Source organism: Fistularia commersonii, chromosome 4, assembly GCF_037954325.1.
Source record: "Fistularia commersonii isolate RoL2024-O1a breed Wild chromosome 4, RoL_Fcom_v1.0, whole genome shotgun sequence".
In the NCBI taxonomy this organism is placed as follows: Eukaryota; Metazoa; Chordata; class Actinopteri; order Syngnathiformes; family Fistulariidae; genus Fistularia; species Fistularia commersonii.
This window is the reverse complement of record NC_141287.1, coordinates 19,958,491-19,974,204: the sequence shown is the minus strand read 5'-3', so window position 1 is coordinate 19,974,204 and position 15,714 is coordinate 19,958,491. Positions and strand designations below refer to the sequence as shown.

The following is a 15,714-nucleotide window of genomic DNA, read 5'->3' as shown; positions in this document are numbered from 1 at the left end:
TGGCGGCGAGGCCATCAAACATGTTGTTAGCAGAACTCCGCCGCGCAACAACAACAGGGGCGTTGCGGTCTTTACGGTGAGGGAACGCTCTACGGAGGATTTGAAATGCTCGGTATTGGCTTGCGATCAATCACCGACCAGAACTGATAACCATTTACCGAAATTAGAAGTGTAATGGATCCGCGGTCGGACATTTCTCTCCTAATGGGCCGAGTGAGGAATTGAAGCCTCACGAATTTCCGATGATGCTTTCCTTTCCCGGTTTCTTCTGGGCATTCTTTCCCCTCTCTGTATTTCTTTATTTAACAGCGGTGAGGAATCAATAAATATGGTTTTGTTTTTTGTTTTTTTGTGGATTTTCTTGGGGCTAAATTGCAAATGCGCATACAGTTTCGCCCTTGAATCCTACAGATTCGTACGTGGATGTCGCACATCCGCTCATCGTAAACATAAACGTTTGGCTTAAGGTTGTGTGTTTGTGGCCGAAACCCCGACGTAACCATCATTGCTGTTTGCAACCCCCGCATCGCTCTCTGGTTGGTTTCCCCGATTTGGTAATGAGGGGAAAATTGCACCGTTAAGACAAAAACATTCTTGCCCAAATCCACAAAACAGGCTTACAAATGTGATTTTAATGGTGTAAACTGCACTCACACACACACACACACACACACAGACGACCCAATCATGTTTGCAGGTATAGATTGGAGAATCTTAACGCGGCCGTTTGGTAATGTGTTTACCAATAATGTGTGAAATCTGAGGACGTGCTTGCAGCCGATCAGGCGAGGTTCCCATCACACTGAGACCATAAGGGTGGGGGTGGAGGGTGGGTTGTGTTTTTCCCTTTTTTTTTTTTTTTTGCAAACACTCGGGTTTTGCATTCGCTTAAACCGCTGCACTCAGACACCTGTGCTGCCGGGGGGAGGAGGGGCGCCTTCCTCCTTCAGGGGACGATCGCCGACCCTTTTTTATTGGTTTTAAACCTGTTTTGCCGGGAATTCACTCACACTCCGAGGTTTTTCGACTCTACGGCGCTTCGTGCGTCGTCGGAACGATGGCTGAGTTCTATTTTTGGTTTTTTGCCAGACGTTAAAAGAATTGAAATTCACCGTGAAGTGCTCCCCAGATTGCCAGATTGTCAAAATAGCGCCAAGGGACATGGAGCTGCAGAACGGCGCACATAGAATCACTTAAAGGAGATTTGGTCGATTTCTGTTCGCGCTTTTCGATCCTGGCGGATTCTATTGAAAATATTTGACGCCGGGATAAGCGGGTATATATTTCATATTTATAAAATGCACGCAGCCCCTCCTCGCAGGCATCTCAGATGATAAGTACCGGATAAAGCACTTCAAATACATTCCCATCGCTTATATCATCTTAAATGTGCATATTGTTGTTTCTTAAATAACATATATCCAGTGTAATGCACCCATAGTGAATGTACAATTTAAGCAAAAACATATCAAATCTCTAGCCTACCTGACGGAAAAAAAAAAGCGCTTAATCCGAAGGGGGGGTGAAGTAATAAGCATTCTGTTAGACAAACAAGTTGTTTTCTCCGCAGAGAACCCCCCCGTTTCATCAATGTGCCAAATCCATAATTCGGAACACAAGTTTACAGGGTCACCTTGCTTTTAAAGGGAGTGAGAGACAACACTAATTGGATAAATCCACATCGGGCGAAAAACACTTTCCCCGCGTCTTAATAAATCGGATGCATCCCAAGACACTTTGGGCGTAAGCCATAGAGCTCCGGTAACAAGGATCTACGAAAAAGATCTACGGAAGCTGGTCAAACAACGTGCGGGTTTAAATCCTTAAAATGCATTTCGCTAATCATGTACAGTCAATTGTATTTTCTAGTTCAAGACAAATATTTGAAGAATTACAACATTGCATGATAAAAAATAAAAAGCGTAATTTCCGAGCTATAAACCGCTACATTTTCACGCGCTTTGAAAACCGCGGCTTAAAAAACGAGGCGGCTAATTTATGGATTTCGTCAAGCCTCGTCACATCGGACCAAACTATCGGTATATGTGTCGATGAAGCAACCGAGGTCAGAGAAGCTCTTATTAACTATATATAACTACAAATGACCCGCCTTTACTGGAAACACCCCAATATTTCTGAGTAATTTGGTTTTTGTAGCCAAAGTTGGGATCAATTGTATGTGTTTGGGTGTTTTAAATATGTTTCGGCGGTCCAAGGCTCTAAATGTAGGGATATTTCGGTCCATTTCGGACTTTAAGCCGCAGCTGCTTTCACTCGCTCTGAACACTTCGACTTAAACAATGATACGGATAATTTATGGATTTTTTGGGGGGGGGGATAACATTTAGCCTTGTCACATTGGACCGGTGAAATTCTGAGGCCGTTCAATTCCGACACCGAAGAAAACAACTGTAATAGTTTTAGTGCATAGAAAATGGATGGACTTTTCCTCGGGTTATTCATTATTAATCTTTTTCTTCGGCCATGTTTCAGGCGCTGTTTGGAAAAAAAAAAAAAAAAAAAAAAAAAAAAAATTCCAGTACGTGTTTATGGATGTTACCGGTATGTTTTTCATTAAAAGTTAAAAAAAATATTTCCGTATAAATATCTCATGTTACAACGTGGACACCTGCGGCTTAAAGAAAAGTGCGGCCTATATATATACACGCATATATTTATCAGTTATTTTTAGTCTTATTTAGTTATTTTAGACTTCTATTCAGCTGTGCTCCGTAAATGACATGAAGGTGGTTCACACGGTAACTATGTCAAACAACTAATCTGACCATTTACTTCATCCGGTTTATTGTTTTGTTGCGTTTTGCTGCCGACACCTGTCCCTGCAAGCCGCGGCGCTGTGTGTGTGTTCCGTGCTGAGTGTGTTTTGTCGCAGTGGGAGGACGCGCGGCGGTTGCGGCGCAGAACTCCGGTGATGACACGAGTGAAAAAGAGTGTAATCCACAATAGCGGTGATAAATAATGCGGGAGAGGAAAATTGCACTGTACCGTGTTATAAATGACTGTCGCGTTATGAGCTTTGGCCTTTGCTGATTAGATGTCCGTAAAATATACGATTTACAGACTCCGCCGAACACACCGAGCGGGGGGACTTTGCGGCGTAAAAGGCCACTTTTTGTCGACGGGAAGCCCGTCGTGTAGTTTTACGGATGACGCGTGTGATGTTTTCTCCAAAGACAAGACTTTTGTTCCGTGTTGCCGCTCTCACTTTTCACCAAACTCAGCAGTGCAACGGCTTATGGCTGTTGCATGCACGCATTCTTTCAATTTTGTTTCCATAGAAACACTGAGTCTCAAGGCAAGTGTGTATTTTAGTGTTACATAAGGCTTTCCCGGTAAAACGAAATACACACCAATGTGGGTTCTGATTTGTCTGGAATCCTATTTTTAGGAATCATACTATAATACTGACAGTCATGAAAAAAAATTGGCTTTATGTATTTTTTTTTTTCGTTACGGTGGTGTTTTTGTTTTCTCATCTGCGCTCTCCTACTCTGCTGGCACACCGCGTGGAAATGTAGATCCAAAATCTGATCGTGCAGCCGAATCACTGAAAGGCGTGGATGCAGTTCATTACCACCCCTCTGTCTGTCATCACAGCTTTTTTTTTTTTTCTCTTCTTTCCTCGCAATACAATCAGACATACGTGATGCGAAGGCATCCGTAATTACCCAGCGGCTCACGAATCTGCCCTTGAATTATGTATAGAAATTAAAAATATAGCAACATTCTTATCTTCGACAAAGAGTGCAGCTGACGAGTGTTTTTTTTTTTTTTTTTTACATTTTACTATTTAATTTCCCCGTTCTGTGCGTTAAGCGCGGCTCGAGAGACGGGGTCGACGAGGGATTCAGCCCTCGGCCCGCGAGGTCGACGAGTTTCCAGAGACAGAGGTCTTGCAGGAACTCCTACACCATCTGCAGGAACAATAGAGCATTATTAATAGATGCAAGCTGAAGCTAGCTGGGTCATGTGTATTACTGTAGCAACCTTATTTTGCTCCGGGCACATTTTCAACTTTTTTTTTTTTTTACCTCCTTATCGCGCACCAGGAGCGTTGCGATTGATGTTTCAGTAACATTGAATAAAAGCCGACTTCTGAGGCGAGTTGTGTTGTTCAAAGGGCGTTTTACACCCCGCCTCTTCAGTTTTAGTGGACGCGAGCTTGTTGATCTCCCATTGTGCGACCGTGGATGGTTTACGACGCGGCCAGGGATCCTTCCGCACGGAAATACTGGCTCCGAAGTTCTCGTTAGCTTTTTGTTAGCGCACTTGCATACGCCCGAAGGCCGCAGGACACTGACGCAATAGTGCAAAAATAATCCGTCAAATACCCGCGCTGCGCTCCGTGTTCGCTTTCTCGATTATTTTGTGACCTCGGGAATCAGTCGGAATCACCAGCGCCTCCGGTGTCGGTGATGACATCCTTGTGATCAGCGGCGGCGCCTCGTTGTGAATAAGCGTTTAATCATGGTTTGGACCCAACTGTCGCCGCTAGAACAATATTAAGCTGGTAATTAAAACATGCGATAATAACCCACCGCCGTCGCTGATTTCCTAATGGATTTCAGCAGCCTTAAGAGTGCTCCCAGCCATTCTCGGCGCCACGAGGAGTGCTATTTGCACTGATAGAACTGATTTAGTGTTTTGTTTTAAATGTACATTCAATTATAGATTATTCATATGCTTGCTGATGGTAGGAAATTAAATAGTATACATATATTTTTTTTTTTTAACGGCGTGAAAATGGAGAGGGCTCTGATGCAACCGGAGAACCGCGATGTAATGCAGTTGCGCTCGCGGTGGTGAGGAGTCATAAATAAGCGAGCAAAAAGTTTTTGATTAATAATTCAACCCACATGATATAGCTAATTGCATATGTATATATATATATATATATATGATTTATGTAAGCCTTTATCTTCTCTTGTTTCTATTTTGTTTTCTGGTGAAGATTCCACGCAAAAATACATAGTTTCAATTATATAAAGGCGTGAACGGTGTTAATATCAACATTTCAATAACTACTATTATTTCTACTGCGACTTATTTGCATTATGTGTGCCTCGCACTTGTTATTGAGCATTAATGTTTGTTTGTTTTTTATCTCGTAAAAAGTCTCACTTACAAAATACTTCTGGTACCGCTTCTCTTTTCCTTTTTCGCATGTAACAGAAACTTTTTGTCACAATTTGTTTTCCAGTTTAAATTGGCTTCCAGTTTTTCGTGCCCTCCGTCTCAAAAGACATTCACGCTTTTCAGCCCGACGTCCCGAAGCCTCTGCCGGCAGCCGTGCCTCTCGCGTGTTGCCCCTCCGGCAATTTGATTTTTCATCATCCTCTAAGTTCTGTCGTAACTAGTCCGACACGACATCGCGGGGGAAACTGCCGTGATGTCGCGTTGTTTTCACTAAGTGGTGCTTTTTTTTTTTTTTTCCCCTCCATTTGTGCAGTCATTCATTGCACTCCGGGTCCCGTGGGTTTGGGAGTTTATCCCGGCTGTCATTGGGCGACAGGCCGGGTTAAACCCTGGACCGCACGAAGAGACGTGCAACTTCGCTTTCGTTCACACGTCATACAGACGCATAAATCCGTTCACTCCCTCATTCGTAAATCAGACGTACGGCTATTCGCTCTCCATGGCGAAATAAACAACCGTTTTCTCGTTCGCGCGTCGTGTAAAGACAGGATATGCGAAACGGGTGGAGATCAAGAAGTTGGAGGATTTCAAGTTCTTAGGGGCGACAGTCCAGACGATGGAGAGTTTGGAAAAGAGGTGAAGACACGGGTTCAAGCAGGTTGGAATGGGTGGAGAAAAGTGTCGGGGGGACGAAGAGATGGAAGATGAACGGCCAGAAAGAAAGGAAAGGTGGACGAGACGGTGGTGAGACCAGAGATGGTGGATGCTCTAAAAACAGTTACATTGACCAAAAGACAGGAGGCAGAGCTGGAGGTCCCAGAGATGGAGATGCTGAGGTTGGGAGATGGTTGGATCATGGACAGAGGAGGGAGAGAGAATAGATTGGAAGATGGAAGCTGGAATTGGAGGTCGAGAGGAAGAGCAAAGAATGGATTGATGGATGTAGTGAGAGAGAGATATGAAGGTAGTCGGTGAGAGAGAAGAAGATAGAGAATTGGCTTGGATGGAGAAGGTTGATTTGCTGTGGAGACCCCTGAAGGGAAAAGCCAGAAGAAGAAGAAGAAGAAGAAGAAGAAGAAGAAGAAGAAGAAGAAGAAGAAGAAGAAGAAGAAGAATAACAACAATAATAATAATAATAATAATAATAATAATAATAATAATAAATAATAATAATAATAAGAAGAAGAACAATAACAAGAAGAAGAAGAACAGTAACAACAACAATAATAATAATAATAATAATAATAATAATAATAACAATAATAACAATAATGATAATAATAATAAGAAGAAGAACAATAACAAGAAGAAGAAGAAGAAGAAGAAGAAGAAGAAGAACAACAATAACAAGAAGAAGAACAATAACAACAATAATAATAATAATAATAATAATAATGATAATAATAATAATAAGAAGAAGAACAATAACAAGAAGAAGAAGAAGAACAATAACAACAATAACAAGAAGAAGAAGAAGAAGAAGAAGAAGAAGAAGAAGAAGAAGAAGAAGAAGAAGAAGAAAAAGAATAACAACAATAACAAGAAGAAGAAGAAGAAGAAGAAGAATAACAACAATAAGAAGAAGAAGAAGAAGAAGAAGAGGAAGAAGAAGAAGAAGAGGAAGAAGAAGAAAGGACCATTTGCTTCCTCTTCCATCTATCACAGACCTTGGCATGATCCGGCTTGCCAAACTGTTTTCTTTTAATGTTGCAAAGTATTTTCAATCAATATAGAATTTAGAAACTTGTTAGTTGGAGTTGCATGGATGATTACATACAAAATAATGTCGGTGCATTTCTATGATCATTCATGATTTTAAAGTTGAAATGAAATGCCAAAAAAAAATCAATATTGAAATTGCAATTTTCATTTTGTTCAATTTACATGTTAGCAAGCTAGCATGCACATAAAAATGAAATAAGAAATGATATCTGATATCTAATATATCCGATAGAGACAAATATCCATTGCCGCTCTCATTCCCATGTCTGGCTAGTTTAGGATCTTCTTGTGGAATTCTGTTTATTTTCCTCCCCAGAGCTTTTATTCCATCCAGCTTATGAAATCCACGGGATTCATCCGATCGCTGTTTATACACGGAGTGACATTGCGATGAACAATCTAATCAAAAAACGAGGTCGTTTGAAAAACGGCGTGGCTGCAGATTGACTTTGCAAATATGCGACGGCCGTCCCGCGCCCGGGATATGTACCCGTAGCGAAAAAATCCGCACGGAAACATCGACCTTGAAAGGCGAAACTCGGTCGAGCCCGTGCTTCGGCGGCCTTGTCTCGGGGCGCGATCGTAAAACGGCGAGGACTCTGGTAAATATCAAATGGTGGACCGGTGGAAGATTGCCAAGCATGTAATTAAATAAGAGGCATGTTTAATCATCGATCTTTGAACGTTTAATCTGGAACCATTAGTCTCTGCTGTGTCGGTTTGCGGCGGGAGATAATGATTTCCCCGAACCGCTGGCGGTTTTTAAAATTGTTTTCGTGGAATAAATGGAACATTTCATCCAGCTGATGTCCTTTTTTGCGTGTGTTTTCTCCCCCCCCCCTCCCTCCCTCCGCCTCCCCCTTCGCCAGGGATGACATGCCAAGCCAGGACTTCTTACACTGAGGACGAGGTTTTGTGGGGACACCGCTTCTTCCCGGTGATCTCCCTGGAGGAAGGCTTCTTCAAGGTGGACTACTCTCAGTTCCACGCCACGTTCGAGGTGCCCACCCCTCCGTACAGCGTGAAGGAGCAGGAGGAGGCTCTGCTGCTGTCGTCGCCCCTCATGGCTCCGTCCCTGTGCAACAGCGGGGAGAAGAACGCCTCTCTGGACTGCCTGGAGACGCTGGAGGACAATGACAGCACCACCAAGCTGCCTACCAAGCTGCAGAAGATCACGGGGCGGGACGGCCTGCCCAAAAAGCTCCTGAGGATGAGCTCCACCACCTCGGAGATGACTTACAGCTTCGGGGATCTGCCCATGAAGCTGCAGCGAATCAGCTCCGTCCCCGGCGTCTCCGACGATAAGCATTCCGGTAAGGCCTCCAAGATCAGCACGGAGCCCATCAGTAAGTCGGTGGCGGACTTACCTCCCAAGCTGCAGCGGCTGGCCGGGGGAGGAGGAGGAGGAGGAGGAGGAGGAGGAGGAGGAGGGGGCAGGATGGACGGACACCTACCGCCCAAACTCAGAAAGATGAATTCGGACCGCTTCACATAAAGCGGGACGCCTATTTCAGCTCGCCGCCTACCTTTGTTTCCTTACCCGGAGTCGTCGTACTGTTGCCGGTTTATCGACGGACCCGATTCTTATATCAGAAGAAATGTAGATTACGCGCACACGTCCCTTATACGAATTAGGGCGATCGAATCGAGCACATTCGTCCCGGATGGAAGTGTTTATGACGAGAGACCTCCCGTTTCCTTTTTTTAGGACGATGTACAATTAGCACAATCTGGCATGTGAGAAACAGTGCATGTAGAGCAGAATCTCAATAATTCCTGGCATGACATTTGCTGATATATTATTTTACAAGAAAAGAAAAAAAAATACAATTTCATTAGTGACTTTACTGACGGTAAAAATTGCACAAAGCCATAAGATTTGCAACGTGGGGAACCATCTTTACATGATTCTGATTTGTGGTGACGGAAAGGCACAACCATTTGTTTTGAGTTGATTGCTTTTGTTGTTTAATGTAAAATTGTGGCAATGTTATGTTGATTGCATGCTCCTCTTACTGACTATACAAAGGTAATAGACAAAGATGTTTAGCCTTAACTATATTACCTTGTTTCCATTTCCATGTTTGTTCACGGTATTTTTGGTATTTCGCATAGAGACTATTTTATCATGTGCGATTTTATGATTTGTCAATTGATCCACTTTAGGAAGATTTTGCCGGATCTGGGAAAAAAAAAAAAAAAAAAAAACGCGCCCCGTCCGAGCCGGGCCGGGCCGGGCGCCGCGCAATTTCCACTCGCTTATTGAACGGTAACACTTCAAAACGAAAAAAGGGGTTAATACTTGTACTTGATAAGCACAAAGCAATCGTTGTATAAAACTCTGTGACGTTAGCGAGCATTTATGGGCATTTTGTCATCGGTTAACCACTTGGGGCGCAAGACGAGTACTGTGCTATCACTTTGTTTCATTTATACGACCGAATCCAGTAATCCAGTAGTAGGCCGGAGCGGCCGGTCAAGAATCTCCATTAGAATTTCTAACTTAGGTGTAACTGGTAAGATTTAGAGGCGGGCCAGTAACATTTTGTCTTAAGGGCCCGTATTCTCCCTCCTCTGTGATGAAAGCAATAATATTATGATGACTATAACCTTTACACAGTATAGCCACAGGCCCGTTTCTTTTGTTTACCGATTCCATGCCATGAAATCTGATTTCTTCTAAATTCATCGAAGACATTGTATGGTACCTAATCTTCAGGAATAAAGATCTAACCTAACTGTTTAGCATCCTTCTACTTTGACTAGATGTAATGCATGCTTTACCTGTTCCAATCAATAAACTGTTTTATATATATATATATATATATCGGATAAGTACAGGGGGTGCTCAAAGTCATGGAAGACCATTGGCTGCTCAGAGGTGGACGCTGCGTGCATTTTTACTCTTCCCCTTTTTAGAATAACTCCGTATTAACTCATCGTCCAGCAGGCAGTTAGCTCCGGTGTCCTGAAATAACAAAGCTGACGGTCTAAATAGCCAGCCTTTTTTTTTTTTTTTTCTTCTTCTTTTTTTTTTTCTTTACAACCGTCAACCAGGATGAGGCTCTGCAGATGTAGTAGAACACGCTCAGGAGCAGAAAAGGTCAGGCGTATTAATGCAGGCGGAGGAACGCATGGAAGCGCTTGTTGTGACTTCTTGGCTCTGGAACTAAAAAAAAAAACAAAAAAAAAAACCACGTGTGTTTTACAGCATAATGTCATGAAACCGTACAAACACAAAAATGACTTTTCTAGATTTCTAGATTGAATTGGGCTTTAGACCGACTTTATATGTTTATATCCTTTTTTCTTTTTTTTTTTTTTGGCATCTGCCAGTTTTGTGCATATTTAAATTCATACAAAATATTCTACTTTATATGTTTTTTTGTTTTTTTTTGGCATCTGCCAGTTTTGTGCATATTTAAATTCATACAAATATTCACCTTTTTAGGTTTTTTTTTTTTTTTTTTTTGGCATCTGCCAGTTTTGTGCATATTTGAATTCATACAAAATATTCAACTTTATATATAAATTCCAATCATCTATTTGATTTTACATTTATGTTGTGAGTAGCCTCTTGTAGAAGCGGTGGACCGTAACCCACACTTTAGGGGATCCAGTGAATTTATGTGCATCCATTCGTTGCATTTAGAACACTTATACGCAATTGGATGGTAAACACACACACACACACACACACACACACGCAGAGATCCCTTACCCCTGCAATATAGCAATATAGTAGAATTGTTTTAAACACAGGAGAATTTACACTGGAGTCCAAACTGAAAGGACACATCAGTCAAAACTACAGGGGAAAAATAGGGGAACTAAAGATAGAAATGACCCCAAAACTCCATATTTGAAAAAAACGGTGATTACAGTTTACATAGAGAACCCATGTTTTAATGCAAGACCAGTTGTTTAACATCTTTCCTGTTTGTTAACTGGCTGCTGGACGTAGTTCGGTGTCACGTCTCCCACATAAGATTGTGCAAAATCAAACGCCGCCGTCATTTTGGTGACCCTCCGTTAACGTCGGACGCGTCTGACGGACACGTAGAGAAGGAGCAGGTGGAGCTGATGCTCGGCGCCGATCACCCGCTTTCTCTGCGACTGAAGCCGAACGCGTGTTTCAAGCAGATAAATGAGCCAAAACCCCGTTAAATAAAAATCTCAGGCAAACAGATGCAGACGACTGTACGTCGTCGGCGGCCCGTCCTGCGGCTCTCCTTTGAAAACGCCAAAGATTCACAATTGTTCACTTGTGCTATTTTTGTATGTTTATCTGGCCCTATTGACAATACATGCAGGGCTGCAAATTGATGTGCTCCATTTCTAAATCTGGACCAAAACTGTGTCAGATAAAGGATCCCGCGTCGACAGAGCTGGTGTCACTGCCAGGAGTAGGTTTTTTTCTTCTTCCTCTTCTTCTTCTTCTTCTGGCGCTTTCATTATTTTGATCGTACCCTGTACAATCGCTGCTGCTGTTCCTGTTTCCCAGTGCACTCGTTGTTTCTGTCAAACACACTGTAAATAGTGACTGTAATTCCGGTTTAAAAGACTCGCGCGGGTAAAGTCGACGCCGCGAGTGGAGGAATTGCAGGCCGTCGCGTTAACGCTGCGTTATTTCCATTATATATGAGAAAAATCCCCGCCTGGTCGGATGCAGCATCACCGGGAAGGTTTTAACCCCCAAGTGTCCCTTTTGGAAAAGAAAAAAAAAAATGGTCACGGCCGCAAGAGCCACGAATACCTCACCGCTGAAATAGTACTTCCATACTAAAAAGATACACACTTGTGCTGTTTATTTGAAAGATGCGGGCAGAGGGTAGTGGGAGGTGAAAAAAAAAATAAAATTTGCCTTTGTTTTGATTGTTCCAGTAAGTATAGTAAATCTAATTTTTGTATTTTCAATAGTTAGAAAAAGGAAAAAAAAAAAAAGATTCACAAAGGAACCAGCTTAGACACAAAGAGCAACAAGGATTAGCAGATACGGAGGCAAATGCTGTCCGGCGTGGACTCAGACTGTGGCTAATCAAACACGGCTCCCCGCTGATTTTGGGATAAATGAAACGTAATTTTGCATTGAAACAAATGCGTTTTCTTCTCCTTTCACCACATCTATCGCATTCAAATTGCCCAATAAATGTGGGACCACGCGTTTTCCCCTGGAACTGAATTTGCAAATATAATTTCACTTTGTTGTTAAGAGATAAAGAGAGTTTAAAATATCACATGCTGACTGTTTGTTTGAACGCTTTTCCTTACCGCCGCGCAGCGTCGTCGCATATCGGCGCGAACCGAGGGGGTAACGCACGCCCGGAGAGACGAACGGAAGGGCCGACGGAAGCCGTAGAAGCCTTTCTGCTGCTCGACCCGCAGACAAAACAAATGGTTTCATACATCTGGAACGGTCGCCTGGTTATATAACACGCCCGGTGCCGTTTCTGCCGACATTTCAGTCTTTGCAGACACCCAAGCGGGCCGGGGAGCTCGCGGGGGCGCCGCTCATTTGTCAGCGAGGCAGCTGAGCATTGGACTGTTTGGCCCTGGGATGGATGTCCTGCGTTATTTTTCTTTTTTTTTATTTAATCAGGTTGAAATATATTGATATTTTGGTGACCGTGGTGCTCAGAGGAGGATTGATGGTGTTTCATCTTGGACTCCCAGTTGGACAATGTTTTCACTTTTCCAGCGTCTAAATGAAGGGGAAATCCCAACCCTCCGTTGTAAACATTAATCTAAAGTTGGCCGGTTATAATCCCAGTATAGCCTGGATTTATCCCAGACTTTACTGCCATGAAGTCTAAGTGAGACGCTTCCCGTGGGCTGTCGTTGTTGTCGTCATTATCGTGCGCGCGCAAAATTCACAAGACGGCAACATCATTGCAATTTTAAAACACGCGTCGGGAAAACGACCGACGAAAACACGATGTATTTCTAAATGTCTCACGAACGATGTTGTATATTCGCGGACGGCGCTCATTGGTTGGTGCAAGAAGGTCCGATTTTGACGCGGATTGTTTCTGCGTTCACCCTAAAACGCGATAAAATGAGAGGTTGAACTGTTTGAGGTCTATATATTGCATTTAAAATAGTGAGTGAATTGTTGCTTGTGTCCATGTGTGAACGACACGGCGATGCTTGTATGTCTCTATATGCGACCCTGTGATTGGCCGGCGACCGGCCTGGGGCGAAAACTCCGCCAGCTGTGATAGGCTACCTGAGCGCAGGGTAAACAACATAGATAACACACGAATGAATGGATATTCCCATTTTTTCCGATGAAGTAAATTGAAGGATGGATTATTTAATCATAATTCCTCCAGAGTTATTTCTTTGTGAAGTCTCCATCACGAAGCTCTTACTTGCGCCTATGACTAAGTAAATTGAATATTCCTTCTTTTATTCTCTAGGTAATGCTATATTTAACATAAAGAGGTTTTCACTCCAGTCGAGTGTTTTATCATCGAGCTTTGAGAGAATAATAACTTAAATAGGCTGAGAGAGAAAAAGAAAATTTCCCCCTTAGTTATTACAAACTGAAATACTGTAAGATTCTCGGTGAAGGTCACGTTCTATCAGTCATTTGGGAGTCAAGAGGGGCATCCCAACTTAAGGGGAATTCTATTGGGATGAAAAACGTTTTTTTTTTTTTTCTCTTTGAATGTCATGAAAGCGTCCCGATCTGTACAAAACTCAATTAACAGGAAACAAAAAAAAAAAAAAAAAAACCCGATTACGCGTTTGATTGCGGATTGAGATGCGGTGTCAGGCCGAGGTCGGCTTTGCGAAGAAAGGGCAGCATTAACGCAGAGATTAAAGCGGCGGCCAATAAATCCATCGCCGGAGGACGTGGAGGAGGAAGAGGAGGAGGAGGGGAGATGATACTTCCATCTCTTGTCGGATTTTGTCAAGTCGTGTTTTACATTAACAGGAATATTTCCCTTTCTTTATCCGGGAGATCCTTATTGGAAATAACGAAGTTAAATGTGCATTAAACATCAAGAGGATCCTTCCGGCGGGACGAATCCGGCTGTTTCACGTCCGTGTAACTTTGCCGGATTGACGTTTGGCGGAGGAACACGCGTGGATCTCCCGCTTAAACCCTCAACCCGGCCGACCCGAGAACGAGACCACGTCTGCGCCGCCCCCCCTCGCACCCCCAGGTACGATTTATGGAGGTTTGTCGGGGCGTGAAAAAAGGAAATTAAAGTTGTTTCTACGATCGTTCGATCCCGCTCGCTTGCACACGAATCTGTTTGCGGCCGACTTGTAAATCTGCGGCGTTCTGTTGACCTCAGGTGGGAAGCGTACGGTCGGCGGATCCTCCGACGGAGCGAGCCGAACAAAAGACGTGACCGACGGGAGAGATGAGAGGGGAGGATTACCGACAGCAGAGGAGACCCGAGCCGGCGGCGGATGAATAATGCATTTGTCTCAATCCTTCCAATCCTGTAAGTTTTGCAAAAAATGACAGTGATCAAAGTTGTGTCTGGGAAAGGGCGGTATTAAGAAGGGGGGGGGATTAAAATGGTCGAGAGTGTGTAAAAGTGAGCACCGAGGAGGGGTGGGGGGGGGTGAGGGAGGATATCTCCGTCTCTCGACAGATTCTGTCATGACTTGTTTTACATTTACACTTTCCCTCTTTATCCCTCTGCGCCCTTCCTGGCAATATAAATAGCTTTGATAATTCAGTTTAGGAACAGCTGCTGCAGCCCAGCGTAACTGCTATCCAGACAACACACTGATGTGTTTTGCACACTGCCGTTCACAGAAGGCTCAGCATCCCTCCAGCGACGCCTAATATATAAATATATATACACAGTATACCTATTTTTTTCTCTTCTCCAGCCTTTTGTCGGTTATTTACATTACGGTGACAAGTGACACAAAAGGAGTCCATCGTCTGTTTTTTGGATAGCAGATCTCTTCAGCCACTTTAAACACCTCAAAGAGTACTCACAAACACATTGCACGCACACACACACACACATGCACGCACACACACATACACGCATGCGTGCGCACAGCTGAAGCCACAGCCACAACAGATGCCTTGTCTCTGGCGTATTGTATTTGTAAGATAACCGGTGTGGGCGTCTGCAAAACAGCTCATTTTGCACCTGAGTCAAAATCTATCTCTGCTTTAGTCGGCGGTGGCGGCGGCGGCGGCGGCGGGCGCAGGAGGCGGCGGGGGGGGGGGAAGGAGCCGAGGAAGGAGCATCACGCCCGGTCCACTCTGTAGAACACTGAGCCTGCGTCTTTCCGCCGCCTTCCATCTTATATTTAAGATCAATAAGCGTCCGTTGCCCTCCTTTTTCCGAAAACATTTTGCCGGGAGAAGCATAGGCGGCACAGGATTAATTTTCCGTCCGTCCACGGGGAGCCGCGGCACGAGGAGGATCCTCGGTAGATGATAATTTGAAAATTATTACCCCTTAATTAATGTGTGTGTGTGGTTGTAATGATTTCAGCCCCTTTTTTTTTTACAGGAAAGCAATACTGAGAAAAATCTCAGTTTATGACATTTTTTTAACGATAGAATATGCTATCCCGGGCTAGAGATATATTACTGTATAAAACAAATAATACTTTTCTCTTATTCTGGCCACCAGAGATGTTACGGGCGCTGCGGCGAAACCCTCATCAATCACACCACCCTTTTTTTTTGTTCTTTTCTTTTTTTTTTTTTTCATCAATGTGGTTCATATATGCTTGAGGAAAATGACTCTGCATACTCGAAGGGCATCAAATAATTGTGGTGCTTCAGGCGGAGCCGGCAGGACTGAAATAAAACAAGTGCTCTCTCACAATCCACGGCTGCTAAAA

General features: G+C 43.5%; 1 protein-coding gene across 2 annotated transcripts in view; it reads left to right on the top strand.

Annotated features, from left to right (window-relative positions):
• Window positions 1–14,678, top strand: part of kcnj3a (potassium inwardly rectifying channel subfamily J member 3a) — a 34,714-nt gene extending 20,036 nt beyond the window's left edge. The window contains exons 3-4 of one of the 2 annotated variants that reach the window (XM_086145873.1): window positions 7,749–8,192; window positions 14,187–14,678. In XM_086145873.1, coding sequence (XP_086001999.1) covers window positions 7,749–8,192; window positions 14,187–14,308 — 566 coding nt within the window. In that variant the 3' untranslated portion in view covers window positions 14,309–14,678. Of the gene's footprint in view, window positions 1–7,748; window positions 9,617–14,186 lie in introns of those variants that run through there. The other variant, XM_086145872.1, reaches the window with a different exon arrangement.
• The last annotated feature ends 1,036 nt before the right edge of the window (window positions 14,679–15,714 follow it).